At 38.9% G+C, this 12,913-nt stretch overlaps 1 protein-coding gene across 1 annotated transcript in view; it reads right to left on the bottom strand.

The window, feature by feature from the left end:
- The window catches only part of LOC105809167 (schwannomin-interacting protein 1), an 886,964-nt gene extending 878,777 nt beyond the window's left edge, over positions 1 to 8,187 (bottom strand). The window contains exon 1 of the mRNA XM_012642921.1: positions 7,996 to 8,187. Coding sequence (XP_012498375.1) covers positions 7,996 to 8,004 — 9 coding nt within the window. The 5' untranslated portion in view covers positions 8,005 to 8,187. The remainder of the gene's footprint in view (positions 1 to 7,995) is intronic.
- Positions 8,188 to 12,913: the final 4,726 nt, after the last annotated feature.

Here is a 12,913-nt window from a genome sequence, read left to right on the forward strand (position 1 = left end):
TATTAATATTTAAGTATTTTTCTCTGGATGAATGCTTAGTTGTTTACAGATTTTCAGTATCACAAATAATGCTGCAGCCAACAACTTCACCACATCTGCTCAGTTATGTGAGTACATCTGAAGGAAAATTCTTAGAAGTAAAATTGATAGGTCAAAGAGGTGTGCATTTCAAATGTTGATGGATACTGCAAATTGCCACCTAAAGGTAGGTGTACTAATTTGCTTCTTCCCCACCCTTGCTGTGTGAGAGCCCTGCCTTTGCCAACAATCTGTATAGATAACACATGAACTTGTTAAACTGAGATACATAATATCAATGACTCAATGGACACTAGATTACTATAAATATATTTAGGTCTTAGATAACAAGAAACTGGAAATGCCTCCCCCTAGGTGCACTGTGAATTGGCAGCCCCCCCACTCTGAGAAGGAATCATGTCCAAGTGAGCTTTATCTCATAAAGAAGGGCTTAACGTTCATGAGTGTTTACTGTATGCCAGGCACTGTTCTAAGCACTTTACATACATTAAGTCACCTACGCCTCCCAACAACTGTGTAAGGAAGTTGCTTTTATCATTCCCATTTTGTAGGTGAGAAAACTAAGCCACAAAAAAGTTAAGTAAATTTCCTAAGGTCACTCAGCTGATAAGTAATAGATCTCAGATTTGAAGCTAGAAGTTTGGGTCCAGAGTCAGGTGATTTTAACCACTTACGCATTCTGTTTCTGTGCTCCTAACAATGTACTAAGCACATTTATTAAACACCTACTATATACCAGGAATGATACATGCAGCATCTTATCTTCACAGCAATACAAAGAAGTATTATTCCCATTCCACAGAGATACTAAAGTAGATTTCCAAAGTGACAGAGAGAATGTGTACCCAGGCATGTCTGATTCCAAAGCTTGGAGTTATCCTACTACACCATGCTTCTTTATAGGAACTGGTTGTCATAATACCCATTTTACAGAAAGGAAATCTAGACTTCAGAATGAGATGTATAAGGAGGCTAAATGGGGCTCATCCCTGCCAACAAACAGAGCTAACCAGGGAGCTGCATCAAATCTAATTCTTCCATCATCAAGCTTCCGTACATTTAATGTTCATTAAATCACATACATGTTACCATACAACAACAAATAGGGGCAATTTGCTGTCTCCCATAAAGTATGAGCTCAAATTGTCCAATGTGGACCAAAATTTAACACAGAATTCAAGTCTACCACCTCTAAATATCAACAAAGCCCCAATTTAAAAGAATGATATAGATAGATGAGGATGAACAGGTGGATGCCTACATTGCAGAGACATACATCACCACAACATAGTAGCAATGTTTTTATTCTCAATGTGCAACTCATGATCAATCCATCAAAATATAGGTTTGGTGCTAGTTCCTGAGTTTACAGCTGTATTTCCTGACAGTATAGAGAAAAGTTCAAGGAGCAAAGGGAGATAGGAAGAGCAGCATGAGGAAGGAGAGCTTCAGTGAAGAGCCTTCTGGGTGGGCAAGCCCCGCCAATCCCTGCTTCTGCTCACACCCACCTTGCCTGGCTCAGTGTCTGAGAGCTCAGGTCCTGGGTTCAAATCCACTCTACTGTTTATCCCCTGTGCAACCTTGGACAAATTCCTGAATCTCTCTACCCACAGTTTCCTTCTATGTATAATGGACAATAATCGATAGTACCTACCTCATTAGTCTATCTTAAATATCAAACATTGCCCAGTACAGATAGCTGCCTTGAAGGTTGAGGGTAAAGCACAGACTTACAAAAGTCCACATAGACAGACTCCCTTCCTTTTATGGTTCAGTGTCTTATTATTTTTTTGTTTTGATACAACCAGGAAAACATATTGTCCTATATCTAAGTCTGAAACTAAAAGTAGAATTTATACTTATTGACTTATGATAGCCCCATATTCTAGAGGTCAGAGTGTGCAAATCCTGTATTTCTGTGTCTGGCAGCCCCAGTCATGAATGAGGCATCAGATCTATGTTATCACTGTCACAAAACAGACAACAACATGTTACCAGCTTATCTTTTTACTGCCACGGCTTGTTAGGCACAAGTTAGTATACGTGTTATCTAGTAGGCTTTGAACGTTAATTTCATTATCTTTTAAAAGTTTTTTTTTTTTTTTGTATAGCATGGATGCTAATATAATATCACTACGAGTGTTTTCCTGCACTCTGCAGTAAAACAAGTCAGACTGGAAGAATATGCAAATTTGACCATTATGTTGTTCAGTTTTCAGGACAATTAAATATTTGCTTTGAGCTCCTCACATTGCATTGCAAATTCCTATAAAACTTACTGTTCATTTCTGTACCTAAAGCTTATTTAGCATCAAGTCTTTGCTGTTATTTCCTTTTCACTGAAAATTCAGCCTACTTAAAAGCAAGCATATGTCAAAATCGTATTTTACATGAATCTTTATTTGAAAAGTCTTTTTTCTCTTTATGTTGTTAGTTTGTCCCTTTGTTAGTTGGGTAGTGGGAGGCAGCAGTATCAGATTTTCTCTATGACAAGGTGTCTGCAACTCATGATAACAGTGTTGGCTCTTCTAACTATCCTATGAACAAAGACCTTTGATTAGATGGCCCAGTCCTGCCAGCCTCTGCTAGCCAGGATCAGGTCTATACAAAGCCAAGAAAATTTCTTGAAAAATAAAGTATAAAAATAATAATAATTTATTCAAACTTGCTGTTAGAAATTGTGTGGGCCCAAAAAAAAAAGGTGTTTTTACAGTTGAATTTAGAAAAAGGAACCTAAATTTTGTCAGAACGGTTATGTCTGTAAACATAATTTTTGTCTCCATGCCTTAATCTTTGTTTAAGGGATTATAGTCAAATCTCTAAATGACAGTAAATTAAAAATCAGGCAAAATTTGAGGAGTTGAACAAGCAGTACCTGAAATGAAAGAAAAATGAAGGATTTATATGACATTCATTTGGGAAAATAAATGAAATGGTTCATCTGTAGACACCTCTTAGACTCTTGCCATCTTCCCTCAACAAAAAGCCTCTTTCTGTTTCTGGTTCCCTTACACCAGCGTCCCATCACCCAATTCAAACTTTTGAGTCTTCTTTGAGTACTATCTTCCTCTCATGCCTTCCTCTAATCAGTCTTAAAATCCTATTTTCCCTTATTTCATTCATATTTCTTCATGTCTTTTCCATTCTTTCATTCTTAATGCAAGATCTTATTTCCTCTCACCTCTAAGAGCAAAATAGCCTTCTAACTAGTCTCCCTGACTCCCGACTGCTCTGCATTCGGTGCAGCCTCTTTCACCCTCACAGGAGCCCATTTTGATCATGCCACTTCTCTGATCAAAAGGCTTCAGAGGAAAAGTTAAACTCCGTGGCTGGGGTTATTTGACCAGCTCCAATTTACTTTTCCAAGCATGCAGCCCATTAATCTTCTATGTATTCTCCAAATTCCAATCAAGTTACCCCATTCCTTCTAATCTCCCCCTAAATCACCTGGTTCTGCTTCCCCCACATGGAACATCTTCTCAGCTTTACAAATTCCCACCCATCCTTCAACCCCAGAATTAAATATTACCTATTCTATCTATAAAAATAAACACTTCTCATATTCTTTAGCTGTAGTATCAAAATTGCTCCAGTCCTGGGTCCAGATTATCCGCATGATAATATCATACATGGTCTTTTTATATGCCATAGAAAGAATCTTGGAATTCTCTAGGCTGTAGGGAACCACTGCAGAGTATTCACCATTGGAATTATACATCAGAGTTGCATTCAATACAGACGATGCTGCGGCAGTAGAGAGACTGACTTGGACGGGAGCAAAGAGAATAGAGAGGAGCAGTTATCGAAACTGCCTAAGAGAGAAGACTGAAAAAAGTGTCCATTTGGAGGGAAGATGATGAGGTTAATTCTAAGTGTGTTGATCTTGAGGTTCTGGGGGTGAGGGTGAGACAGGCGAGGCACCTAGAGTGCAAAACTTAAGGAAATACCCACTCTGCAGTGCCCACTGCGCACTGAATAACCCAGAGAGAGTAAGTACTTCCTTCAATTCTTCACCCTAGGCACCTCACTTGCCTTTCCCTAAGTTTCTATGGGACATTTTGTAGAGATAACACCTTGGCAGCCAAAGAGGTACTCCACTTAGATCTCCCTTCAGGAAAGAAATTGTTATTCAGCTGCAAGAAGTGCAGTTAGCTGACAACCTTCAGGATTTGCTTCAACTTGTGAGCCACAACCATGCTCTTCCTAGGGACTTTCAGCCAGCATGGTAGGGGTACTAGACCTGGTCATTTCTGCCCAAAGCAGGAATTATTTTACAAGCGATCTTCCCTCTGGAGGTTGCCATTGGGTTGGATGAGACTTTGTCAGATCTGCATTATGTGGTCTGAAGGCTCTCCCTGACCGGTTTTGCTTTCTCCCCAATTATCTTTAAACCACTTGCTCTGCTAATTCTGTCTTAGTGTCTGTTCCTAGAGAACCAAAACAACACCCCCAGTAAACAATTAGCCATATCAATCTGGACCTGAAGCTGGAATGAAATGATAAGCTGAAATGATTTTGTTGTGTAGTAGTTAGAAGGCTGAGCTCTAGAGTCTTGTTTCAAATCCCAGCTCCTCCACTTCTGACCTCATACAATCTTAGACAAGTTACATAAACTTCTCAGCACCTCAGTTTCTTCACCTGTAGAATGGGGACATTAATATTAAATGAGGACTATATGAGATAATGCATTTAAAGCATTAAGTGCAGTGCCTGGCGCATAGCTGGACCATAGTAATTGCTCAAAAATATGAATTAAAATTATTGTATAGACTTTGAAATGCTGTTTAGAGAGGTTGTTTTATATAACAAAATATTAATACAAGAAATGTTCACTTTCTCAAAGAATTTTCCACAGGATCTAATAAGGCTAATGAAGATTAATTAAAACATGTAAAACCCAGCCCTGTAACTTTTTTTCAATTTCGTTTGCTGTTACCTCCAATATGGCTCCTCTTCTCTCTACAAGGTCATCACCTTCTTTGTCTCCTGCCGTGATACGCTTCTTCCCGTCTTTCTTCCCCATCCACCCAAAATGCCTGTTCCTCTCCTTTCCATCACTTTTCTAATAATCTCCCCCACAATGTGGTTGGGAATTGATCTACCCCAGACAGTGTTTCTTGACCAGCCTGCCCTCCTCACCCCAACAATGAGTGTCCCTTTGTATTGGCAAACCCTCCCTAAGGATTGTGTCATTTTGAAACTAAGTACAACAACAATAACAGAACATGTAATTCTCAAACCACATTGAAGGCATCTGTGACTCCATAAGCAATTGTTAATAATGAAATAGCAGGAATAGCCACTCCTATTTCTTTAGGCAGGACTTCTCTTCTCCACCCACCTTTTTTTCCCAAGGCGAGAAGATGGCTTCGCAATGTGATGCTTAATAAACACTTACTTAAGGGATAAATGTTTTCAGCTATGGATGCATGGTCAGTCTATAAATTATTTTTGTGTGTGTGTTTTCATTCTATATGTGAGCCTTAAAAATAAAATGTTTGGTAAGAAAATATCAGTCATGTAATGGGGAAACTATTGTATGGGAGAAGTGTTTTACAACTATTTTAGGTATTTTGGGTAATATAAATTTGTTTTATAAAATAAAGACCTGGTCTGTAACACATCTAAAGTCCAGTAGGAAATCAAAATTGGAGACAGATGGCAAATGCAGCATTCTTCTCTCTCACATATGATATTCCCTACAAAATGGCACTGAATGTTTTCTTGTTACCACACAATACCACGTAAGCTCTGAAAAATAAAACCTCTCTTTATGCCTATGAAACTTCAAACAAAATAACCAACTTCAAAAGTAAGGTGAAAATGTTTTGTAGTGTGGTTGAATGCAAGGAATGTTTTTACATAGTTTAATTGTTTCACATATGCATTAATACATATTGCAGTACATACAACAAAAGTACTACTAAATCTTCAACCATCCTGTACATCCAATTTGAAACCTTCATCAAGATATTTACATTCAAAGGTAAAATTCCTACATTCAGTAGGATACAATCTTAGGCTCAATCTTGGGATACAATCTTATAATATTGGAAATGAATAGTATCTGAAATAGAAATCAGTTACACGCAGAGTAATACATGAGTATAACATTAATAGCCTACACAGGTTTTTAATGGCTCCTAATATAATATGTCCTTTCAAGGAGCCATCCCTACATATTGAAATGCATTTTTATTGTATTACTTTGAGTAATTATAAATTGAACATAGTTGCTAAAATCAGTATTAAAAGTTATGTAATTTTTTGAAATACACATAATCCTCTATAAGTAAATGGCTCTATAAACTGATAAAATATTAGATCTTGAATGCTAAAAAGTAAAAGCAGTTTCACGCTGACTTTTAAAATATTCATTTTCATTGTTACAACTCAGTAAACTATCTTACTGAAGTTTACTATTGTCTTCAATTCAAAGTAAATCAAAATAAATTGTTGATTTTAGAAGTATAACAACGCAAAAATAATAGCCAATATAAAACAATTAACTTATTTACTACCTCATTTTAATGTAGCAAGGAACTATAAGATGACATTAATACTATTCTAATCTGTTCCACTTAACAAGTTAATATTTAAGATGTTTCCATTTTCAAATATCAATACCCACTGTATATTTAGAAAACTCACTTATGAAAATCTATTTTATTTAACTTCTTAGAAAACTACTAGTTCAACCTACTTTTCTTTATGAATTCTACCTGACTTGCTACCTTATTTTCTCATCTTTACAACAATTAGTAATTACTGATTTCAAAAAGTAAGAGCATAATGCAAAGTGAAAGTATTATTATAATATGAAGATAAGAAAGCAAGTTTCTATTATACAACTGAGCAATACCCAAGACAAGTTATTTTTCTTAAGCATATCACACATTATAGTCATAATTAGCTCACCACCACAGCCAGAAATATACATACATATTTTTCGAAAGAAGTCTTTTAATAAAGTATTGCAAGCCTCTTTCTAGCTTAAGGATTCAAAATAGCAATTAAGTCTGAACCTTAAATCATTCTTCTCTATAACTAGAGGAGCAAGTCCCGAGGTTGTAAATTTTACCCAATGAGACAAGGGATGCTGAATGTATTATTAATTGCTAAGTAATTTCTTAATTTTAGACTCTAGCACCCAATGCTGGCAAATAAATAATGTGATTTATGATCCTGCACTCACACGCTGCTTCACTGGAGTTCAATAAACACACGCACATCCTGAACGTACAGTATGAATGTGATTCCTACAAGCCAAAAAGCATAGCAGGATTTGGCTATAGCAAATCTACCCCATCTACTTATTATTCAAGCGCTAGTATTTAGAATACCTAAAATGCCTGCTGAACACCGCGGTTCGACGTCCCCCTGGGGTTACTCTAAAGCAGAACCACAGCTCTTTTCCTCAGTGCTCACTGAGTTTTAAGAAGGCAGGTAACATGGGGTAGAAATTCTCGTACAACAGCAAGATAACTCTTCTCTCCAAATTTTCAAAAACCGACACCTCTTCCCCATACACACACAGACACACACACAAGAAAGGAGGGTTTTTTAAATAGGCGTCTAAAACATGCCGTTTGCATGGGTTTGAAAAATGTATTTTTCCTCTGCTTGCTGTTGATGTGTAAAATGTTTACAGATCTGATTAGAAAATCTAGATGTACATAAAAAGTATTGCTTTCAATGAGGTTCCTTTAGTGAAATCTGCCTGCGCAGACATATGTGTACATAAATAATACATATTTATACACACATGCCTACATTAATAAGGACACATGCACACACACACACCTAGACCAGTAATTAAGCCCACACTGTTCCATAAGCCCCCTTTGACGTATTTTTTGCATGCAGTGTTATTCAGAAGAGATATTTTTTAAAAATAATAAGCAGCTGCATATAATGCACATCAAAGTGGCACATTTAGAGGAGCAAATACATTACCAGACGCATTTTGAAGTTTCTGGAACACCTGCAGGTAAAAGGAGGTTGTGAATCGGATGCTGGCACCCGGTATTCCTCAGAATTGCAGAGCTCGATGTGACCGTGGGGGAATGAGAGGCGAGTGTGAGGCTGGAAACCTTTGAGTTGAGCTCACTCTAGGCATCAGAAAGCCTCAAAGAGGAGAAAGAAAAAGGCAGCACATAGACAGCTAGATGAGAAACTTCTGGCACCTCTCCAGCTCAGGAATGAATTCTCTGTAATTTGGAGACGTGTAGTGATGGAAATGAAGAGAAACTTGGATTTACCGGTGAATTTGCTCAGCCATGCAGAAATGGGCAGGTAACAGTCTCTCAGCTCATTTTAAAACAGTCATTCAGGAACAAGACCAAATCAAAAAATTAGCAGGCATCCTTTTTTGAAAAAATAAAAAGGCTACTTCAGCCAGCTTCCCTAGATGCCTTTACAAACTTCAAATGGATCATTCCATCAGCTATTTGTTGCACATTTTATTAATCCCAGTGCAGAGGTAAACTGGAAAATCTAATTCCTTTTATGTAGAAAACTGGATTTATTGCCTCTTTTTATAATACACTTTAGACATATAAATACATAGATTTACTTACAGAGTTCTTGTTTCTCGTGTAAAACCACTGCTGTTTGGTCCAGATAAAATGCTAAAAGGCTTATTCACAGCTTTTCAAGGAAGTGAGGGGAAAATGTTTAATACTCAGAAGCTGAGCTGAGTACTGATATATAAATGTACAGTTTGAAGCAAAGAGAGTATAAAGGAAGAGCCCTGAGCCATTAAGTGGCAACTAAGAGATACAATTATATACAAGCATTGAGCAGGCAGGTGGCTCAAGTCTATAAATATATACATAATTAAGGATAGGAAGAAAAGAGCTTTGGCAAATTAAGTTCTTAGAGACAATAGCTGTGATTCTTTTAGGCTTACAAATAGGCTAATAATTTCCGGGCAGCGCATGTGGACGTCACCTTGTCTGAAGAACTCCTAAACCTCACAAATAGAGAGTGAGGTCGAAGGCATTGCACACCAGCAATCTATATTCAAATGTAATGAGCAGAAGGACGATATTACCATGAAGAATGTTGTCATATTACATTGTGCCTGTGTGGCTTAACTACTCATCCAACCTTGCAAATGGCCATTTGCCTGGACTCAATAGCAAATGTGCTGTCGATGGGAGGGAGGAGGTGGGAAGCTGATTTTATTTGTTTTACAACAGGCGCACCTTTGGGAGGCTTGAGGATAAAATGCCTGGGCTGAGCGTGGGAGTAATTCTTTTCAAGGCCACATTTATCTATAATAAATTCGAAGTGGAATTAATGATGGCCAATTAAGCTATTTATTATTTTAACCCTTGAGGTCAAGGGCAGAACAGTGTTTATGTTTATTGCTAGAGAGTCGAGGGTCAGACTGCTAACGAAGGCCAGGTTCACCTTTAAGCGTGCTCGATTAACACATCCTGACTGAGGAACTGCCAGTCCTCCTCACAGTCCAGTGCTCAGTCCTCTTTGTCTAGATTTTTTTCTTATCTCTCCACTGCCATTTGCTTCATCCATTCGTTCAACAAATATCTGGTGAGTATCTACTGAAATCTCTACTGAATTAGACACCACGTACTGTGGAGAACATAATGACCCTTAAGACCCTTCAGCCTCCCTCAAAGGACTTACCATTGTCAAATAGTACCACCATGGACTCAGTAGAGAATGGGCACATCACAATTATGTACAAGTACACATGCTCACAGCCATGTCTTCCATTTTGGATTCACTCTTGGTGGTGTAAGGCAAGCAGAGTTTGCATGTGTGTTTTAAAAAATCTCCCCAGGTAATTCTGATTAAGTCTCCTCCCTAACCCCGTAGGAGCAACTGTAACTCAAGACCACTGATACAAAGACCTGGAGACATTGGAAGAGGAGGATATCCTGTCTACCACAGCCTTCAGACATAAGCAACACAGCTACTCAAGCTGACCCACACTTCTGTGTTGTTGTGGATCACTCCACCACAGGGAAGGCCCATACTTAATCAGTTTGACCCAGAGCCTGAGTCTACAGAGTTCTAAATGGATTTGGAAGCCAAAGGTTCCAAAAGAAAGCCCAAATCTTTTGGTTCACTCATATAACCTCTCTGGGCCTCTGTTTTTTATCTTTAGAATGAGAGGACAGGGCAGGCTTTGAGTCTATGATTCCTCTGCCCAAACAGATAAGAATATCCTCTCTGAGGAAGCCTGAGGAGATGGGGGTCATCGCTCCCAAGAACAGCTTCCCCACACTCTACTTCTAAATCTATGGGGTTGGAAGGACATCCCATGTCATACCTCAGAGACATAAGCGGAGAATATGGCCACACCATCAGGTGGCCAGTCTGCCTGCTCCCCACCCACTGTCAGCACAGGCACCCACAGTGAAACCAAGAATAGCTCCAAATAGCTCGGAGCAGAGAGCTCGCTCAGCTTCCCTTCACCCCCACCAACCTGCTTGGCACCAGCGCCACCTTCATTCACTCAGGAAGAACCCAACCTTGACAGGCATTGTCGTAGTCTCCTCTGTGCTGCTGAACAGAATACCTGAGACTGAGTAATTTATAATGAAGAGAAATTTATTAGCTCATGGTCTGAAGGCTGGAGAGTCCAGGGTCAAGGGGCCAGCATCTGACAAGGGCCTTCTTGCTGAATCATAACATGGCGGAAGGATGAAGGGCAAGGATGACAGTAAGAGAGAAAGAAAAAGAGAGAGAGAACAGAACACATCCTTTTATAATGAACCCACTCTGGTGATAATGACATTAATCTACTCATGAGGGCAGAGACTGCATAGTCTAATCACCTCGCATTAGGCCCCAGCTCCCAAAACTATTGCATTAAGTTTCCAACACATGCTTTTTGGGAAATATATTCAAAGATTCCACCTGTAGCCCCCACCAAATTTATGTTTTTCTTACTATGTCAAATACATTTATTCCATCCCCAAAGCTCCAAATTCTTAACTCCAGCACCAACTCAAAAGTCTGAAGTCCAGAGTCTCATCTAAATCAGAAGTGGGTGAGACTCAAGGCGTGAGACATCGTGAGGCAAATTATCTCCAGCCGCGAGCCTGTGAAATCCAAGCTATCTGCTTCCAAAATACAATGGCCAAACAGGCATAGGGTAGATATTCCCATTCCCATTCTTTAAAGACAAAGCTCACGTAACCAACTAAATATAAAACACCTCATGTAATAACTCTACTAAAAAATAAATGTTTTTTTAATCTCCTCTAGTTCTCTGTTAAGAACAATCAGAAAATCTTAACATTGAAGCACAAAGAGATAAGGAAAAGCAGAAATGTTTAGAGATGGTAGCACTGCAGAGATATTAGAGACAGATAGACCTAAACTGAAAGTCGAGATTCACTATTTAGTAGCCATGTGTCTTTGCATAAACCATTTAAATTCCCTCAGACTGTTTCCTCCTCTATGAAAGGAAAACATGCTATCTTATCAAGTTGCTTTGAGAGTTAAAATCCGAACAGTGCTTGGCACATCATAAGTCACTCAAGAAATAGTAACTCATGATAATCGAAAGTTCCAATTGTCTTTGATACCCGCAGTAGCCTGGAGCTCCTTGGCGACAGAGACTTGTCTTAGTCACTTTCATATCCCTCATATCCAGTGTGCCACTGGCCTCCACATCCATCCCCCAAATTCTTAGTGCATACCTACGACTATGGCTGCATTCTGAGTTACGTGCCAGAGACAACACTAATGAGCAAAACAGGTGTAGCTCCTGCCCTCACATGGATCCCAGTCTAACGAGGAGATAAAAGTTAACTAGTGCCAAGAATAACCAAAAAAATAATAATAATAACAATTAATTAATTCATTAATAATAATCTTCTTAGTTTTTTTTTCGTAACAACCCAGACAATGTCAAGGGCACAAATGAAAGAAAATGTGTGACTGCTTCAGATAATTACCTTCAAACGGGGCTGACGGGCTGTCCCTCATTAAGTGGCAGGTCTCTTCCCATGCACTGTCCCCTGAGACCTGCCAGGCTAGCCCAGGCAGCCCTTTGATCTGTTCTCACAGTCCCTTCCATCCCACCAGCAAAACATTCTGGTTCCTAGCCTCACTGTTTTACATCCAAGCTGTCTGAAATGCAATAACATTTTTTTTTAAAAAAAGCAACTGGGATTTTAATTAAAGTTCCAGGGATCCAGCCAAGGATATTTTTCTAAAAGAGAAGCAATATCTGTTTTTGGAGACAGAACATTTCATAACAGAGATCTCATATACTGTGATGAATGATAAATAGTGAATGGGCTGTACCCCCACAGGAGTGTGTATGTGTGTGTGTGTGTGTGTGTGTGTGTGTGTGTGTGCATACTCATGTGTGCATTTAATGTTCATCCTGCCTAATGAGGACAGAGACAGGGAGACAAATGCACTCCAGTTACTTAAACCATTCAGACGTTTAAGGCAGACAGTTAATGGAACAACATAAGGGCCTTTCTCTTAACAGTAGGAGATTACCTTTTGTTCTCTCTGATGATTCCATTTGATTTAAAAGGCTTTGGCTACAAGACTCTGAGGGAATAGCATTAGATAAGAATCAACTTCTGCAAGTGCTGGTCAGCAGACGTCTACCACATACCTAAATCCAGGGAGGGACTATGCGGGAATACTGCAATTCCATGCCATTCACACACAGTGGTAAGTGGATTTAAAATCAAATGAAACCCTGATATCATAGCTGGCAGTTTGGCAAGATTATTCCACCTATGACTTTTGTTTTTGTAAATTCACACTTGCTGTTTGGCAAATCCCTGGTAATTCCTACTCATTAAGCCAGTCAGGGGATATAGAAAGTGAACTCCAAAGCCACCCAGTTTCTTCCATGAACCTGAAAAGC

This window comes from Propithecus coquereli, unplaced genomic scaffold (assembly GCF_000956105.1).
Source record: "Propithecus coquereli isolate 6110/MARCELLA unplaced genomic scaffold, Pcoq_1.0 Scaffold19, whole genome shotgun sequence".
Taxonomy (NCBI): Eukaryota; Metazoa; Chordata; class Mammalia; order Primates; family Indriidae; genus Propithecus; species Propithecus coquereli.